The sequence below is a fragment of the Euphorbia lathyris genome, chromosome 10 (genome assembly GCF_963576675.1).
Source record: "Euphorbia lathyris chromosome 10, ddEupLath1.1, whole genome shotgun sequence".
NCBI classification, from domain to species: Eukaryota; Viridiplantae; Streptophyta; class Magnoliopsida; order Malpighiales; family Euphorbiaceae; genus Euphorbia; species Euphorbia lathyris.
The window spans coordinates 46,128,954-46,148,157 of record NC_088919.1 but is presented as its reverse complement, the minus strand read 5'-3'; the positions used below and the strand labels follow the sequence as shown (position 1 = coordinate 46,148,157).

The window sequence follows — 19,204 nt, the reverse complement described above, 5'->3', positions numbered from 1 at the left end:
CCAGCCGCCGCTGTCTTCTGCTGTTGCCGCTTGCCCGACACTTCAGACCGCCCCTGCCCCCGCTGCCGCAAATCGCAGCAGGCCGCCCCTGCTACGTCAGCTTGCAACTGGCAACCTTGTTGTTCATCCTTGCGAATAGACTACTGCAGCGCCCCCAACCGCGGAACATCATTTGGCTCTGACCTCCTATTGGCTTCATCAAATGTAACTGTGATGCGGCTTTGTTCAGAGCTGAGTTCCGTAGCCGGGTGGGGGCTTTACTTCGCTCATCCGATGGGTCTTTCATGGCCTACCATAGCCGCCTATTCCCACTCATCGACGATACCAGGGAGACTGAAGCATTAGCCCTCCGTGAGGCCTTGTATTGGTGTGTTTATCTCAATTGCATTAATGTTTTGTTTGAAAGCGACTCTTTGCTTGTGGTCAATAGCGTTAATTTTGTTGGTATAGACTTGTCAGTTTATGGGTCCATTATTCAGGACTGTCAGTTTATCTTAAGTAGACGACATGATTATACAGTGTCCTTTTTTCCACGTCTAGCGAACATGGGGGCTCATGTCGTTGCACGGCATGCCCTGTCCAATGCTAGCGAGTTCGTATCTTTTTCTGCTCCGGATTGATTGCAAAGATCTCTTTCTGCTGATTTGATTCAAGGAATGAATTTCTATTTGCTTAAAAAAAAAGAACCATTATTATTATTATTATTATAAGTTTATTAATGTCCAATATTATCATTAAAATTATTTTAAAGTCTAATATCATCATTATTGTTAAATTCGGTTAAGTTCAGTAACATTCGGTTAAGTTCAATAGCATTCAGTTAAATTCAATTCAGTTCAGTTTAGTATTCAGTAGCATTTAGTTCAGTTCAGTTCAGTTTTTTTCAACGATAAAGAACAGAGCCTTAATACTTTTGGCATTTACAATATTCACCACTTAAAATTCAGTATTTATCTTTTTAAAATTTAATTTTAAATTTTATCATACGTAACCGAAATAACACTTAGTAGTGTGCATTGGTTTAATTAAATCGAATCAAACCCAAAAATATAATACCATTTTTAACAAAATAATTAATAACGATACCGAATCAAATAGCATGTAAAATCAAAATATAACTGAACGAAAACATTTATTTCGGTTTTAAACAGAAAAAAAATTGAATTTAGATAAAATAAAATTAAAAACTACTATATTTCTTCAATGAATTTGCTTCAATGACAAACAAAATTTAAAAAACTTAACCTATTTTGAATTATCATCTCAACAGTAATAATGAAAAAACAAAACTTCTAAGAGCAAATATGTGTATATATACATTATATGGATAATATGATTGGGGATTTTTTACATTTTTTCCATACCAAGCTGAAATACCGAAATATATCTAAAACTATAACCATTTCTTAATCGAAAAGTTAAAAAGGCGAACTAAAAAAACCGAATTGAGCCGATTTACCTAAGAAAGACTTAGCTTCAAAAATGATGATCAAGAATCTTGGTGAATAACATGAGTTGCAACAGTTTTAGCCCAAAATTTGAGGTGTTTTTTCATGTCAGAATCAGCTGAATCTCCTCTTGGTAATTTAAGATTCAACAATGGTGAATTCGGTCTCCGGATTAACCATGCTTCGGATAAATATGGCCTCATTATCCCTTTCTCGTCGTCGTCTTCTTCTTCCTCCTCATCTCTAACAATATCACTATCTTCGTCTTCGTTTTCATCTTCATCTTCTTCGTCGTCATTAAATTTGTCGGAATCCGATGATTCGAGAAATTTGAAATTAAGTCTGAGCAATCCAGGAACTACACTTGCCATTCTTGGACTGATGTTTTCTTTGTTGAAATTGAATCCCAGATCCATAAAACCTTTCACTTCTTCCATTTCTAACTCGGATCTTAAGCTTCGGCAACTCATCGAGTATACCTCTACTGCTCTCATTGAGGATGACCGTCTCATGATGGATGAAGAATGTGAACGACGACTTCTGGTGGTGGAAAGTTTATTCGTTCTTGTTCGTCTCTTTTCTTCTTCTTCCTCCTAATTTAGCAAATTAACAACAAATATAATATTATTTCATAACCAAAAAATGAAATATTAGATTTCAATAAAGTTATTATAGACAATTTGTATATAAAAACTCACTGAAATTTTGACGTGGCTTTTCAGTGGCACGTAAAACTTCATTGTATTTTAACTAAGCCTAGTACTCTATATATGTCACATGGGCGGATGTGTTAAAAACGTGACAATTATGCGTAAAAACTTTAAAAAGTTACATTCTTATCCAAGCTTTGGGCCAATTTGATATTGTTGTGGCAAGAGAACTTACCATATAATAAAGTGTCGTGAGAAAAATGTGACAAGTATTTGCTAGATACGTAGTAAAAGTTCTAAAAGTTAAAAAATAAAAAATATATACCTTAATTTATATTGAAAGTTATAGCTATTTTTGTCCCAAAAACTTTACGTTCTCATTAGTTGCAAGTGGCTACTTTCTCCAAAGCTAAATTTCAGCTTTTTATGAAAACAATTTTTTTTTAAGAAAAACAATTTTGCATTTGTCAATTGTTGCTTTAGGGCTTAGAAAGCAATGTCAAACTCGTCATTTGTTGGTATATAGTCAGGAGCCAAACTATAAGAGGTCATAAAGATTCGTTGATACGAAAAATAAAAAACGTGAATTTGATTCGATTGATGATAAAGAAAGAGAACTTTGGTTAAGTTCTCCACCTTACTGATAGAAAAAAGGATTGATCAAATTCTATTGAGTCTGACTCATCTACTTCCATTAAGTGATTTATTAGATAATCGAAAACAGCGGATTTTGGATACTATTCGTGAATCCATGAGAAAACAATGAAAAATTTATACTGGAGTGTTCGCCACTAAACATAAATATTCCATCGGTAATTTCGTTATTGACATAATTTGTCACAAATTCGGCGATACTACATAATTAGATGGATATTTCCGTCACTGATTCTGAAACACCAAAAATAATTATGTTTTCTTACTCATCGAAACCCCTCCCAGATTTTGGTTGTGGTTTCGCCACTGTATGTATATAGTCAATTATTTTTTTGTATCATTAATTTTTATACACAAATTAAATTAAATAGGAAATCTAGTGATTTTATTGAAAAAAAAATGAAAATTAGTAGCTTCATCAAACATATTCTAAATGGTTTTTTTAGGAAATAGAATTGAATTCCTTCAGAATCAATCAGAATAAAGAATCTCACTACACTAACAAGAATTGAAAATTATTAATTACCTCTGAAGAATGATGAGAGATGGGATTTTCTTGGGGTGGAGTTTGTTCTTGTTGTTGAAGATGAGTTAAATTAGGCAAGTGAAGAAGAGGATTTGAAGATGATGAATCTGGTGAGAAAAGTATGATTTCATCAAACCATAGTCTATCCATCACTGTTAATACACATAAAGAATGCTGATCAGCCATTGAAGAACTTGAACAAGAACAAGAAAGTGAGTGAAATTAGTAGAAACTGGGAGATGATGATGATGTGGAAGTGATAATATGAAATGAGAGAAAAGGAATATTTTAAAACTAAGTGGTGGAACCTAGAAATGGAGGATGTGGTCACAATACATGGATTCTTATTACTCCACATGTTTTTCTTTTATTTTTATCTTTTTTAGCATTTATGATTATCTTACAATGCCAAATGACTATTATGATAAGTACAAATATGCATGTAGTGATAATTCCAACTCATTTGACAATAACTGGATAGATAGTAACTTATTGGAATTAAGAGTCAAATCACCCTTTGAAGTCAACAAAGTCCCTTTAACTCAAATCAAAATTTTGTTATTAATTTGCTCCTAAAATTGATAATAATTAGTAATAATTAATAAATTAATACAACGATCAAATTAATACTTATAAACTTATCATGTTTTTCAGATTTAGAAACCATTTTAACCCTTAATTCATTCTTGTCTGGCAAAAGATACACCGGCTGAGGAAGTGCAGTCTCGCTTGAACTTCATTTTTTAGTTCAATAAAGTAGTGACATACTAAACCATAAAAAAGAATTGAATTAAAACACTTTGAATCTATTATTTGATAATATTTACCTCATGATTTATCCAAAATGTTAATTTGTTAATTTTTGTACCTTTATTACATATTATTTGGTTGCATGGGTTGCATTTGTCCTTAACCAGTCCAAAAATTTTAGATAGGTCATAAGAAAATACAACCAAATAATAGATAAGTGAGCAAAAACATTTTAAACAGATCAAATGACAAATATTACCAGAAAAACATTTTAAACAGATCAAATGATAAATATTACCAAATAATAGATAACAGCCAAAAATTTCCAAAATTTTGAATAGGTAAGGACCAATAGTGTTTTAGGCCAAAAGAATTTTAAAAAATCACCAAAAGTATTAAAAATAAATTTATATAAACTTAAATGGATTGTATGGACAAAAAAAAATGAAATTTAGACATTCACTCAAGCCAGCCCGAACACCGCTCAGGGTCCAGCCACAGCCATTCGACTGATATCTACAATTTCTTGACTCTAAGCAAACACGCACTTTATATCTACTGTTAGAAATAAAACAACAAAAAGAAACTACGAAAAAGAACGGTCACTAAAACGTAAACTCGGGAAGAGTCCGATTAAATTAACAATTAAGGCTCCACAAATGAGAAGGGAGCCAAACAACAAATGGATTAAACATTTGACCAACATTCATTTACAAATTTTCCCCAGACAACATATCAGTTTTGACTGTTCGTTTCTTCTTCTTTTCCGGCAAGGTACTATATACAAGAAACATAAATAGTTTCCCTTCAAAATAATTTCATAAATGGTTTTTATGACAAAGTTAAAATAAACTTATTATTATTATTCTTTCATGTTGTCAGGCACAGCAGAACCTTTGCAGATTGGACACGAGTTCTTCATTGATAGCCATTTCCTGATGCAGCTTACATGGTAATCATGCCTGCAAATTTTCAGTGATCCCACATCGACCCTGTCTTCGTACTCTTCCTGCGATATTACAAAACCATTTACATTATATTAGTTGAGCCAAGTAAATCGTGTTCATATTGTGACAATTGTGCAAGTTGGTCGTGTTCAGATCGTGTGGACTATCAGGCTAAGTGTTTCAATTAAATGATGACGGGCCAAAACCTATTTAACAAACCCTTAATTTTACTATCGTTTTAAATGATGACACAAAAATATAGGAGGATTATGGCGTTTTAATGGATTTCATGTAATTTTACTACCTCTATTAAAGACTACGTGAAAATGATAGGATGATATAGTAATATTTTCATATATTATTGGTATCGATTTCGGGTTAGCAGGTCACCCCTAATCCGACACAAAAAAAAAAAAAAAATATTTGTATCAGTTTCGAATCAACTAAAGAATGACTCGTTCCCTAATTAACAGAACACTAATCCACTACATTCGTGTTGGCAGGTCTGATCCATAATTACCACCCTACATTATTAGCAAACACAACAAAATCCATGGACATTTCCTAGTACTCAAGATTCCTGGAGTACATATGTTTGTAGACCCAGGTAAAAAAAACAAAAATGGCCCCTTTACTTACTGCAGTGGAGAGAGCTACCATACGAATCATATAGCACATATTTTCCCGGGTTTTCCATGAGAAATGCTAGGAAGATTTTCTGTCAACAGAGCCATATGTGTCTCTTATGTGATAGTTACTTTAATTCACTCGTGTTTTAACAAATGTGAAAGACACATGTTATGGGACCATTAGGGGTGCGCCATCATAAAATAAAAGTTCTAGGGATGAAGTATGAAGGCTTTAAAGTCAGCAATTTGACAAAAAAAAAAAACCCAAAAGTAAACTTAAAAGCTGATGTGTCAGAAAATTAGAGCTTGAATGCTGAAAATGTAATTTTTACAGATTTTAAGATTATTATTTCAATTTAATCTTAGAATTACGGTTTATTTAATCTTAGCATTACAGTTTATGAGGAGTTTTCACTGCTTTCAATCTCCACGATCTTTCTCAACTGCTTCCCTCAAACCATATCTAAATCTAAATCAGTTTGTAAGACCTAGATGTCGAAATTGTAACATCCTGCCATCCCTTTCTCCCTCACCACATTGTCCCAAGAATTCAATGTGTCCCATTTTCAGATTCCTCTGCTTAACTTTTCTCAAGGGTAAGTTTTCTTATTGATTTGCTTTAAAATTTTAGGTTATTCCAAAAGTTTGATTTTGGGGCTTCAAACTTTGCAGTTCCTCTCTGGTTTATTAGATAATCTAATGGTCATTTGATGTTTGTTTGTTTCTTAGTCAATTATTATTGCATGCATGAAATTTTGAAGATTTTTCTACCATCACTTTGTAATCTTCCTTTGTTAAGTTAATGTGGTGCAAATTACAGAGTTCCAAATATCTCAAATTGAGATTCCTCTAGCGGTTTCATACACCTCCATCCAGCTACTTTCATGGGTTGGTTATAGAGTTCCAAGCAGCTGGTTCGATCTTCACTTTATTGGATCTCCACTTCAGTCTAACGCTTTCATTCCATGGTTATTTTCCATTCCCATTTTGCAGGGTATTTTTGCTTTCGCTTAATTATGTGCTTTTTTTTTCCTATCTTTTAATTTTAACTTCAACAATTCTAACTTACATTCAATGGAGAGTTACAGGTTCAGTTTTTTTTTAAGGTGTGCGTTTCGAAAATCAATTTGTTTGTAGATTTTGTATAATTGGGAGTTTTCATCTTTATCCACTTCTCCAGTTTAATTTTAGATGTACGTCTATGGCGTTTTATTTGGCAAGCCTCTTGCAAGATCCCAAGATGGATTTAATTCACCCGAATGGATTGAGCAACACTTAGTGATTTCTTCTTCCTCTGTTTTGGTTTTGGATTATTTTCGTTAGCTGAAGGTGTCCGTGTTCCTCTTCTTTATCCATGTTTTCTTTAATTTATAGTTCTTATCCTAATTTAGTGCTGTTCTATGGATTTTGGGTTAAATTTGAATGTTGTTGCAATCTCTTTTCTCTGATCTTACACAATCAATGATTTACTCAAACTTGGTTCAATTTGGGATTTTAGATTTCGAAATCCGCAGATCTAACTTATAATTTATCCATGTCAATTGTTTGAATGATGATATTTTTGAAAATGTTAATGTGCATACTCTTATATTAGTTTCGTGATTTTGTATTCAGTTGAGATAAGAAGATAGGGCTCTCTTTCACCAATCTTTTCAATCGACTCTTTGATATGAAAGGAATGTGAATTCTTATGGCAGGTCTCGATATCACTCCTGGTAAGACCACCATTTTCTTCATGGTAGATTAGATTTCATTATTTCTTCATGTTAGATTATGTTACATATAATTAAACCTAAATTACATTTCTTAATTCAAAACCTATGTATTTTTTGCTTAAGTGCTGCAATTTTGACTTTTTCTTTTTCTCTCTTACATAGCATGGTTGTGCTTCCCATTTGGTTAAACCATATTATAGTAATAGATTAATGAATGAGAACAACTTCCTTTTCAAATTTTGTGTGCAAAATAGAGTCATTTTAAAAGCATATAGTTGTTCTAAAAGAATGTTAGCTTTAATGCATCATTTGGATATTAAGTTTCTCTAATCACTTTAGTATGATTTCTGGAATGACATTGATCTTTCAAGTGCAGTATGTGAAGAGCTAGAAACAGTGAACCTTCACTATTTACTTTTGTAATATTCTCTGAGAATTTGAAAATTATCAATTGTTTACTCTAATAGAGTAATATATAGAGGTTATCTATGTGTTTTAGAAATAAATGTATAACCTTATTTAGGTTAATTTTCCGTTCTTATACTGTGTTTTTGTAGGAATAGCTGCTCTGGATGCATGACAAACTCAGATTGTAATGTCCATTAATTCTCCTCATAAGACAAAAGGGAGTTGAACGGGATGCGGCACTTTTAAAGGCTGTCCTAGGAATTCTGAGAGTACAAGGGATTCAAGTTTAAAGTGAAAAGACAAACAGGATGTGAAAAGGGAGCAACCAAATACCCCCTTAGACTGTTTGATAAAAAAAATTGGGATTGACTTATAGATAGCAGATTTAGCTTTTAGAATTTTAACAGAATTTTTGTAATTTTGTTAGTAATACATTAAATATCTTAAACATATTTGATATTTGGAAGATGTTAAATACCAATGAAACCAGTTTCTCTAATTTTCAATAACATAAGACATTAAATATGCATCATTTCATACATTAAGATTAAATCCGCACTTCCTTTAAAACGTTAGGGTTAAATTCAGGGTCGGTCTTAACAATTTATGGACTCTTGGCGAAATAAGAGACATTAATAAAAAAAAAAAGATCTACGTAAAAATTTAAAATATATTATAATAAATAAAAAAAGTATTTCATTAATAATTATATTGTTCATATTATTACGTTTGCTAAATATACTTTTATTTATCCCAAAATCAAAAAGATGTTTCACAATTTATTTTAAATTAGCTCTTAATCTATATTAAAAAAAATCAATTTGGGTCCCTTTTGAAGTCTAAAGGGTCAATTATTTGGACCCTTTAAAGTCTAAATAATATTAATATATGTATTAAAAAAATTACTCCAAATATTTATAGATCTAAATTTTTTTGAACCCCTACAGCTTTAACCCTAGGCCGACGTACTCCCAGCCTGGGCCAAGGCCAGTCCTGGCTAAATTTTATCCTCATCCCTAAAAGATAAATAAAAACGTGTATTAAAAATCTAAAACAAAACCCCGTGCAATGCACGGGTGTAAAACTAGTTGCAAAGAAACAGGAAGTTTGTCTTCCGGTTTCTAATTTTAATTTTTTTTAATTTTTTTTTAATAATAAAAAATAGAAACCGGAAGCTTGTCTTCCGGTTTCTATTTAATATATATATTTTAAAAACTTTGAATAGTCCACCTCTGCTTTCCGAAAAAAATTAATGGAAAATTTCAAAAAAGTATCTTTTTTAAACTTTCAATTTATCTTCAATCTTTAACTATTTATTTTTAAATTCATTAATTAAACATTTCCTTACCAAATTAGTTGGTTGTAAATATCTAATTCGGTTAAAAATGTTTTATTCTTTTAAATGTTTGAAATTATATTTTTGACAGTTTAAATTACGGTTTTTACAGTTTTTTTATAATTTAAAATGTAAAAACTGTAAAAAAATTAGAGGGACTTTTTTGAAATTTTCCATTAAATTTTTCAAAAAGCGGAAGTGGACTATTCGAAGTTTTTAAAATATATATATTAAATAGAAACCAGAAGACAAGCTTCCGGTTTTTATTTTTTATTATTAAAAAAATAAAAAAAAATTAAATTAAAAATAGAAACCGGAAGACAAACTTCCGGTTTCTTTGCAATTTGAAACCGGAAGTTTGTCTTCCGGTTTCGAGCCCGGTTAAACAAGCCCCACAGTGGGCAAAATGTTTAACCGGGCTCTCAATGAGGATAAATCCTCATTTAGAGCCCCATTTTGGGGCAAAATCCCAAAAAGACAGGGGCCTGCTTCGCCTTTTTGGCTCATAACTCGTGACAAGAATTATGTACACCGGATAACGTTCTTACCAAGCAAATTGCACAACTGCCTTCGTCCTGGCTTTGGCCTGAAGAACAATACACTGATTCTGTCAAACACTTGGATATCAGATCTTCGCACAATCCTGTATTAACGCTCCCGATCCTTTCACCTAGTGCAAGTAGTTCCTGTTTGGTCCAAACATTCAGAAACTGTTAAGGCTCATTTGACAGGAGCGATAACAAAGTAACAGAGACAAAATAATAAATAGTAATTACCTCATAGCTCATGTTGTCAACATCTAGCCTCATTTCTCTATGCTGATCAAACATATTTCTGGATCCATAGAAGGCGGAACGGTGGTCCAAAACCATAAAGCCCTGTAAACCAATAACAAAATACATCTGAGTTGCTAAAGGAAAGTCAAGTGTTATCCAAATTTGGATTCGAACACTGCACAGACAAAAAGCTGGAACCAAAATCTCATAAATCTGGATTTGTTGCAGAAGTAGAGGTACGAACACCGTCTAGCACACCTTTCTTACAAGCCAAATCAAATAGTTTTGAATTTATACCTCGGATGAATATCGATCATGAAGATTGGGGTCATTGGACAGTGATCGGTATCTTTCATAAGAAATCCTGGATCTCCCACTCCTATCACCGTTACGCCAAGCTACTGCAGATAGCATCCTTGGTTGTCTGGAGGGGAAATTTTCTGCAGCCAACGGCACACCATCATCTGAGGAAGCCACATGGCCCAAACGCAAACTGCTTGATGAAGCCCTGAAAGTTGGGTTAGGTCTTTGACTGTAGCTACGAACACCTCTAATGGAATGTGCTGATGCGCCATGGAAACTCTGAGGAGCTACAGGATTTCGACTTGGGATGAAATCATGGTGATATCCCCTAACGTCTACAGGAGCATTAGTAATGCTGCTTCCAACAATGAAGTGGTTCGGCTCATGATTATAGCTGCTAGCATCTGCAACAAAAAACCATAATCCCTTGAAAATAATAGCAAATAAAATGGCCAGCAAAAAATCAATCATGAAAGGTCATTAAACCTGAAACTAACAGCCTTCCAGAAGCAGGAGACATTCTAGTATGGCTCCACTCATGTGTTGAACCACTGGGATTTTGAACTGGAAAATCCACCGAGCCTGAATGATCAAAAGATAGGCTTGAAGGATAGGAATTGTGAGAGGAACTGTTTGATAAATGGGTCCTAGCTAAATTAGACTCCAGATCAAGCGCAGGCCTGTTCCTCACATTCCTTATAGCACCCTCGGGTCTAATTGAGAGGTTGCCTCGATTGCCAGGGTTCATAGTGATGCATTCCCATGCCATGTATTGAGGATCTAAATTCGGTTTCTCCTGCCGCAATTCAGAAGAAAGGGGTGGATCTGAGGAACTTCCAGCCCCATAAAATCTGCTTGTACTGCCTCCTTCACATGCAGGAGGGACCCCTGGGCTTTTTCGCTTATGAGGCCCTCTGCCATTACCCATTGTAAGATCTACAAGTCCACCCTCAACACCACTAAATGTCTGCCTGTCATAACTGGAAGATGACGCATGGCGTGCATGGTTTTCTGGTGCTGTGCAAAAGGTCCCAGCAGTTGTGGAATGCAGGAATGGAGCATGAGATGGTCCAGAAGCATCTGGTTGATAATGTGACATTTCAATGTTATGATTTGAGGAAACATATGTATTTGGCATAGGTGCTGGATTCCATTGAGGAGCAAAATGCAATCCATCTACAGTCATAGTTTCCGTAGGATAAAAGAAAGATCCATTCTCTGCAGGACCAGCCCTGACTGCAGCACAAATCCAAGAAAAATGAAGTTAGTTTTAGATTGTTCACTCATGAATTTCAGATGGAGCTCATAACAACCCTATTCCTGCTTATTTTTAATTTGAATCATCAATGGTAAAACCTAAAAACAATAATCTAGCCCCTAGTTTTGAAAGCTCAGTTCTTGTGCTTCAATCACTCTGGGATATTGCTGCAAAAGTGGCATATTAAAACATAAAGCAAAAATAGGGACTTTAAAATCATAAAAATAATAAATAAAGACCTTTGTAACAAGTACCATATTGTGCATGCATGGCCATATATTGGGCAAATTATAACATGTATAGCAGCAATAAAGGAAGGTTAAGAAGTCCAAAACTATTTATTTATTCAAAAATTGAACCAATACCTGTATCTGCATAAGGTTGCTCTATATGCATATGATTCCAATTCTGATCTGGTTCATTCTCAAACATTTGAGAAGTGCTGAATATGTGCCTATGCCCCATGATTAACCCTTTAAAGTCAAAGAAAATTGTATCCTGGAGTCAAATCAAGGAGAAGGCCAGAATCTGCAACCACGAAAGCACCACAATAATCAAATGATATACTGGTTACTTCAAAGAGAGCAGAATAGACATTTTTCATAGAGCAGGGTAGAACACTACATTTCAAAAAAAAATTAATTTCTTCAATATCAGGCATTTGCCATTCTATATTCTGAATGGACTTAAGATCACCTGACCCGTAAAGCATTTATTCTACATCCCATTTATACCTAAACACTAAAAAAAAAGGGGCGGCCCGGTGCACTACGCGTCCCCGCTGAGCGAGGGTCCGGGGAGGGGTCCCACCACAAGGATGTACTGGGAGCAAGCCTTCCCCTACCAATTTATTTGGCAAGAGGCCGCTCCTAAGACTCGAACCCGTGACCTCTTGGTCACACGACAACAACGTTTACCGTTGCGCCAAGGCTCGCCCTCACAGAAGTAAAAAAAAAAAAACTTCCAGTTTCACACTCACAAGGGGCACATGTTTACGTGGAAGGAAAATAAAAACATTCATAGTATTTGACAACAATTCAGATTGAATTACTTTTTAGCATTTTGTTTCACACTTACCATCACTTGTTCAAATTACAGGAAGATCCAATTCTAAGCCTTGCATTTAGAAACTACACCAACATGCTAATCGCAATATCCCTCATTCTCGCAAACGAAAAAAGGCATATAAACAGCAAAGGCATGATTAGCAATGCTCAAATACAAAGATGTGGATAATGCCAAAGGGCAGCTACTTAAACTGAGAACAATTAAACCACAAAATGGATAGAGACGACTTTACAGGCACTCTGAGGAGGAAGAGAACAGTTAGTTTCAGTTCAAAGACTCATTGAACCCATAGGAAGTAGATAGAATTGATCTATAAAGGAATGAGAGAGAATTTTTTCCATGTGTAATATGCTTGAAACCTTTCTGCAGATGATAGGCTCGGGTGCACTACAAACAAGTAATACAACTATGGGGAAAGCTGCGGTGAAAAAAAAAAGTAATACAAATATATATATATATATATATATATCAGAAACAGAATCTTTTGGTAGCTATTGCCTATTGCACAGACCAAAAAACTCTACTTACTAACATTAAAAGGCATGTCACTAAGTGGACTTAATTCATAACTAACAACATAGGCCATGGTCTCACCAGCCAAACAGCTGCAGGTGCTTTCACAGGAAGCTTCTCCTAAATGCCAAATGTAAGAATACATCTTGAGAAATTATTAAAACATCCATATAAGATCATAACCAATCTCCTTTGCCGATCACCAAATTTGAGGAACCACATTATGATTGTTAAACTAATAAAGACAATAAAATACAATAGTGAAACAAAACAAAGCAGTTCGAGAAATAATACCCTTCCAAACACCATGTACAACTTACACAAATCAAGAAATAGGAAGTTTCAATCATTTGGAATAATTATGAAACTTCCTAGGTTGCTACCTCTTCAAATTGCCAGGAATTAGAACTCTGAAATGTACTTGCAGCAAAAGTAGAAATAAATGCACTTTAAGTATCTAATAATTAGAAACAGCATAATTGTTTAATATGTTGACAAGTCTAAAGCAAGAAGGCTAGAAGTTTACTAGGAATAATAGTAATATTAAGAAAGGGACTAGAACTGGTAGAATAAATTTAACATGTAGAATGTGACACTAAAAGAATGCAAGTTCTAAATACTTCCTTACAAACCACAACAAGTACCAAACACTAACTCAACTAATTGGAAATTTTCCTATATGGATCCTTTATCCCAATAAAAAAAAAAAGGGCGGCCCGGTGCACTACGAGTCCCCGCTAAGCGAGGGTCCGGGGAGGGGTCCCACCACAAGGGTGTACTGGGGCAAACCTTCCCTTGCCAATTTTTTGACAAGAGGTCGCTCCTAAGACTCGAACCCATGACGCTTCGGTCACATGACAACAACGTTTACCGTTGCGCAAGGCTCGCCCTCATCCTCTATCCCAATCAGTTCAAAAAAATCCATACAGACTATGAGAGAAGAAAAAATTCAAAAATACCAAGATATCTAAATATCTAAATGGCCAGCTTAGACATAAAAACTTGAAAGGAATGAGGAAGCACAGAAGATGGGCAAGGGCAAAAAAATAGTGAACCCATTATCTTTCATTTTTTTAGTTGGTGAAAATTAACTTAAATAACTGAGCAAGTCCTAGAGTTTATTTAAAATCAATCACCACCTTCTGGCATGGCACATAAGATGATGTCTTTCTAGAAGGGTTTATTGCAAACCGTATAATAGTTAGAAACCTCAACACTAGATACAAATAATTAATGAACAAAAACCAAAAGTTCTTAGAATCAGATCATTATAATTACCACCTGCATAACTTGACATCCTTAATCAGTAGTAACTTCCAATAAACAATTCAATTTTAAAAAGAATGGCAACAATTTGATTAATCAAGAGAAAGGAAGCTAGCAAGATCATTTGTTCAGTAGCACTTCAGTGATAAAACCAGTGGCTGGAAAATGATTAAATGCCTTCAAGTTGTACACGGCATCCCAGTTGAAAACATTAACATGAAAAATTTAAGAACATTAATTAGAAATCAACAGCTTCACAGTAGAATACATTAGTTTAAAAGGAAGGTCAAACAAAATCAATACCCATTTTGTGAATGGGACTTCAAAATGAGGGGAAGCACAAAGGTTAAAGGATGCTGAAGACAAAAGCATAAGCTTGTTTTTTAATGCATAAATCAGCAAGAGAGAAAAAAAAAATCATAAAAACTGCAATATTAGTACAAAAACAAATTCCTGAACTCAGAAAACATTAGAACTATCCTATTGAGAAAGCAAAATACATATTACTCAAAGTCTCTTGTCCAAACTAATTGCAACTTTCCACATTAGACTGAGCCATTCTCTATTCTTAGCAGAGCATTTATCTGAAAACTAACATAAAGATGTATATTCTTTGATAAAATTGAAGATATGTCCACTATTGAAGCTTTTATGATACAAAATCAAGGGACAAAGATGTACCCTAGCCTGTTAATTTAGGAAGGAGACAAAAGCATAATACAAAAGTTATTAAAAAACTCTTCGAGGCTAATCAAGAGGAAGATATCCTAAAATGAAATAAAAGCTCTTATAAAGCCCAAGCCTCCCGGTCATTCTTTGCTATAAGCCGCAAAAATGCCTCACCAACAGCAGAATTAAATTTAATAAGCAATCAGCTCCTCTCAAAAGATACTTCAATTTAGTCCACCTAAGCAGGATTTTATGAGAATCGGACTTTGATTGTCAATCATGAGATATCAAGTGCAAGTTTCCCCTCCATGTTGATGACCTACGTAAAGGTATAATTATCAAGCCTTCATCCCTGACATAAACATTAGCATCCCAAGTTTACACTATAATTCCCCTACTGATAACCTTATAAAACCGTGACACTCAGAAAAAGTCCCATCAAATTGGTAAAACCCATTCTAGGAGATACCAAATTTAAAGGGCAAGAGGCCAAATCACATCAATTTAGTCCACCTAAGCAAGATTTTTATGAGAATCGGACTTTGATGGTCAATCATGAGATATCAAGTGCAAGTTTCCCCTCCATGGTGATGACCTACGTAAAGGTATCATTATCAAGCCTTCATCCCTGACATAAACATGAGCATCCCAAGGCCTTACACTATAGTTCCCCCTACTGATAACATTATAAAACCATGACACTCATAAAAGCCCCAACAAATTGGTAACACCCATCTCTGGAGATACCAAATTTATAGGGCAAGAGGCCAAATCAGATCACTTCTGCCATCCAGACAAGTCTAGAAAGCGACAGCTCAATAGCTCAAACCCATCAGCAATTATCAAGCCGGCACCCTCAATAACACATGACTAAGGGATCCAATCATGAATCACTACTTTATAACTTCACACCTGTATAGTGTTAAACTCAATACTGAAGCAGATGGTGAGCAAAAAGAGATCACCACTATATGAAAACTTCTGAAAAACAACCTTCACTTCCCCCAAGCACTGCCCACCAAATATTTTGCAAGGCTGAATCATACATAGGCTCTCCACATTAATGTCATTTCCTAGACTTCCCATAACACACTGCAAGAAATAATTCGCAGAACTAATCAAAATAGGACACAGTATCTCTATTCATGATCCCCATGTATATTTTAAGAGCTTTTTTTTAATATCAATAGAAAGAACAGCTTCCGGCCATTAAACCAGATACGGCAAACAAATTCCAACTAACAATTGCTAAATAATTCTTGGAATTAGAATCTTTAATACCACATACTTTCCTCTCCCAAAATGGGAAAACTTATATAACTGGATATATTGTGCTACTCTATCCTGAGAACAGTGGATTAAATTCAAATCTGCCCTTCAATTGCCCCTTCGACCCAAAAGTGCCTGCAACACCATTTGCAATTTAGAATATATGGAAAAAGAATATGCAGCTAGAAGCAAGTTACCGGATCTTAAACTTCCTATAAATGACTAAGGTAGAGGGTAGGAAGCCAAATATATAAATAAATAAAACAAATAAAAAGTAAGAACAAGTCAACAAATGACTTCATGTATTATCAGTATGCATCATGCATGGGTTAAAATATGTAATATTACTGTAACTCATTTGACTAATAGCTAGAAAGTTACAAGAGGTAGATGAAACTAAGCTACATTAAAATTTTAGAATAGAAACAATCGGGATAAAGAGAGAACATGTCTTGTCAAAGCTTCTCACCTGCCCATGGTCTTTGATATCATTCATCTCTCAGTTCAAATTTAAAGATGTGACCAACAACAAACACCATGAGATCATTACACCTGCATAAGAAAAACAATCTAAACCTAGTTGATTCTAAGGTAATCCAAATTAACTAGAACTTAAGAAATCAACTACAAGCCCTCATCCAACAAGCTACCACCCGAAATACAACAAACTAGAACAAATACTTCCCATCAGCTGCTAAATGATTCTTTCCAAAAAGAAATTATAAGACCTCTTGTATTATTTCCTGACTCGCATAAATTTAATAAGCTCCATGTACTAACAACAGCGATGATTCAGTTGATATCAGGAAATCAAAAAGAAGTATAATAACATATAATACTTCACAGAAAAATAATTTGATAAGTACCATATCGTTCCTAACACTCATATTACACGGTTATCTGAAGCCTCCATTTTGGTTTAAATACTCATGAATATGAACACAGAAAATAGCAATACACAGGGAAAAGCAGCCTGAATACAAGCCCAAAATTTGAAGACTAACATATAACGAGAAAAGATGGATTGTAAATCCAGGTTATCATTCCTTACGTCACACATGCAGAAACAGCCTCATTTGACATAGAGGCAGAAATTATTACACGCGCGAATGCCCAGACCACAATATGCATCGAACATAACAAAATCCCCAAAAAGACTAACCAAAACAAGCAATCCAAAATCAATCAAAACCCAATTCTCAAATAAGAGGGATGATCGCAGCAATGATCGTCCATTGCTCGGTTAATTTTCAAGAGCACGAACTTTACCGATACAAATTCACAATCAACTTAAACGTAATCTAGCTAAGAACAATTATATGGCCTCTAATACACCAAAATAAACCACAAATTTTCTCAACCAAGGAGGTAAAAATTGACGAAGTTAAAGCAAAATTATAATAATTATTGACCAAACTACCCGAGAAGGCAACGATCAAAAGCTATCAGAAACAATTAACCAAAAATTAAAAGCAAAATCACAAAGTGAATCACCAGAGCAGATAATGAAACAAAAAAAAAATATAACAATAATAAACAAAATTACATGATCAAGCGGAGATGATCGAACCTTAGAAGAAGAATGAAAAGTCCGTCCGTCGCCGGAGAGTCAATAATCGAGCAAAAAGAAGCGAAAGAGAGGTTAAATAAAAGAGAGGATTGAGATGGGAGAATGGGGAATGAGGAATTTTATTGTAAAGAAAGGAAGCGGTTGGGTGGGTGCGTTTGGCCTTGGTTGCAGGAATAAGAGGAGGAGAAATTGGGTGGTATGCCCACCGTTACCGGCTACCGATACAAACATCATTATTATTTTAAATCAATATTTTTATTACCATATATATATTCTCCATATGTGTATAAATGAATTAACGGTAATGTACCGATTTAGCTAATAAAATATCAAATTCAGTATTTAATATTTTTTATTTTTTTTTACTTTTTTATAAGTCGTTTAAGGTTTTTCATAATAAAAACGAATACATTATTAATAAAACTATTAAAATAACTAATTTATCATTCTCTTAAATCTCTACTTGTTATACAAACTTCTCTCTTTTTAATTTTTAAGATTTAATTAAGATTATTTGCATTAATAGTATACCTCTTTTAATATACCTCTTTTTTATTATAAATAAGGGAAAATTAGAAAAAACATTACCAAAAATGTATTGGTAATATGAAACGACATATAAAAACGAACAAATTAAAAAGTCTAAAATGTTACTACCTCCGTTTCATATTAAATGTCTTTCTAGAGATTCTTTTTTATTTCATATTAGATGTCATTTTATATGATCAGTACATGTTAAGTCCTTTTTTTCCGTTATAAAACGTGGTTTACGGAAATTAATTAGAATAATGGACTTATTATAGAATAAATAAATATTGGAATCAATCAATTAGGGGTGATAATGTCTTTTTTCCAATATGAAACGGAGGGAGTATATAATAGAAAAAAAAAAGGAAATACATAATTGATTACATATAAAAAAAAAACTAATACATAATTGATGATGAACATATATACAATTTTTTCAATAGTATTTAAAATTAGCTTAACTTTTAAACTATGGTTCAACTTATAAATATTAAAACTTCAATTATATTATTTATCACGTGAAGAAAATAAAATAAATTTTTATTCATAATATTTTTTTTGTACAGATAATAGATAAAGTTATATGGTTATTGGAGAGAATTTAACATTTATATATAAAACAGTGAAATTTTAACATCCGCTATTTTTAATGTTCAATAAAGCTTAAAATTAAGCATTTTATATTTTCTGTTAATGAAATAACTTTTGTTTTATTTGATTAAAAAAATAAAAAACTCTTATTTTATTTATGTGATTTGAAATTGTAACATTGATTGAATATTAAGCTTATACTTAGTTAGTCTAGGAAACAATAAATTTGAGATATTTTTATAAATTCAAAGTAAATTTGAGAATTAAAGGCTTTTAAATACGATAAAATATTTGAGTTTTTTTTTCAATTCCTTAAAATATGTAAAAAGA

At 33.5% G+C, this 19,204-nt stretch overlaps 2 protein-coding genes across 13 annotated transcripts; both read right to left on the bottom strand.

The window, feature by feature from the left end:
• Nucleotides 1-1,246: 1,246 nt before the first annotated feature.
• LOC136209108 (uncharacterized) lies at nt 1,247-3,625 on the bottom strand. The gene is made up of 2 exons (XM_066000487.1): nt 3,279-3,625; nt 1,247-2,041 (listed from the first exon to the last, which is right to left on the bottom strand). Exons 1-2 carry the CDS (start codon nt 3,462-3,464, stop codon nt 1,490-1,492), a joined length of 738 nt encoding a protein of 245 aa, XP_065856559.1. The 5' UTR covers nt 3,465-3,625; the 3' UTR covers nt 1,247-1,489.
• Nucleotides 3,626-4,634: 1,009 nt separating this feature from the next.
• Nucleotides 4,635-17,915, bottom strand: LOC136208514 (probable E3 ubiquitin-protein ligase HIP1). Of its 12 annotated transcripts, none has more exons than XM_065999435.1 (10): nt 17,756-17,915; nt 16,655-16,737; nt 16,198-16,320; nt 15,910-16,008; nt 11,766-11,928; nt 10,629-11,378; nt 10,137-10,546; nt 9,840-9,941; nt 9,612-9,749; nt 4,635-5,037 (listed from the first exon to the last, which is right to left on the bottom strand). In XM_065999435.1, the coding sequence occupies exons 5-10, from the start codon at nt 11,863-11,865 to the stop codon at nt 4,891-4,893; spliced, it is 1,647 nt and encodes a 548-aa protein (XP_065855507.1). In that variant the 5' UTR covers nt 11,866-11,928; nt 15,910-16,008; nt 16,198-16,320; nt 16,655-16,737; nt 17,756-17,915; the 3' UTR covers nt 4,635-4,890. The 12 variants fall into 12 exon arrangements, with proteins under 12 accessions (XP_065855507.1, XP_065855504.1, XP_065855501.1 ...); XM_065999432.1 differs by having other exon boundaries at nt 16,205-16,320; XM_065999429.1 differs by having other exon boundaries at nt 13,063-16,320.
• Between the last annotated feature and the right edge of the window lie 1,289 nt (nt 17,916-19,204).

Bases quoted from the DNA above. Each gene is read 5' to 3' on its own strand.
- LOC136209108 (XM_066000487.1), bottom strand. From the start codon at position 3,464: ATGGCTGATCAGCATTCTTTATGTGTATTAACAGTGATGGATAGACTA. The intron at 2,042-3,278 runs GTAATTAATAAT...TTGCTAAATTAG, and splicing joins TCTCTCATCATTCTTCAGAG to GAGGAAGAAGAAGAAAAGAG.
- LOC136208514 (XM_065999429.1), bottom strand. From the start codon at position 11,865: ATGGGGCATAGGCACATATTCAGCACTTCTCAAATGTTTGAGAATGAA. The intron at 9,750-9,839 runs GTAATTACTATT...TGGACCAAACAG, and splicing joins TTGACAACATGAGCTATGAG to GAACTACTTGCACTAGGTGA. The intron at 5,038-9,611 runs GTAAGAACGTTA...GTAATATCGCAG, and splicing joins GCAGTTGTGCAATTTGCTTG to GAAGAGTACGAAGACAGGGT.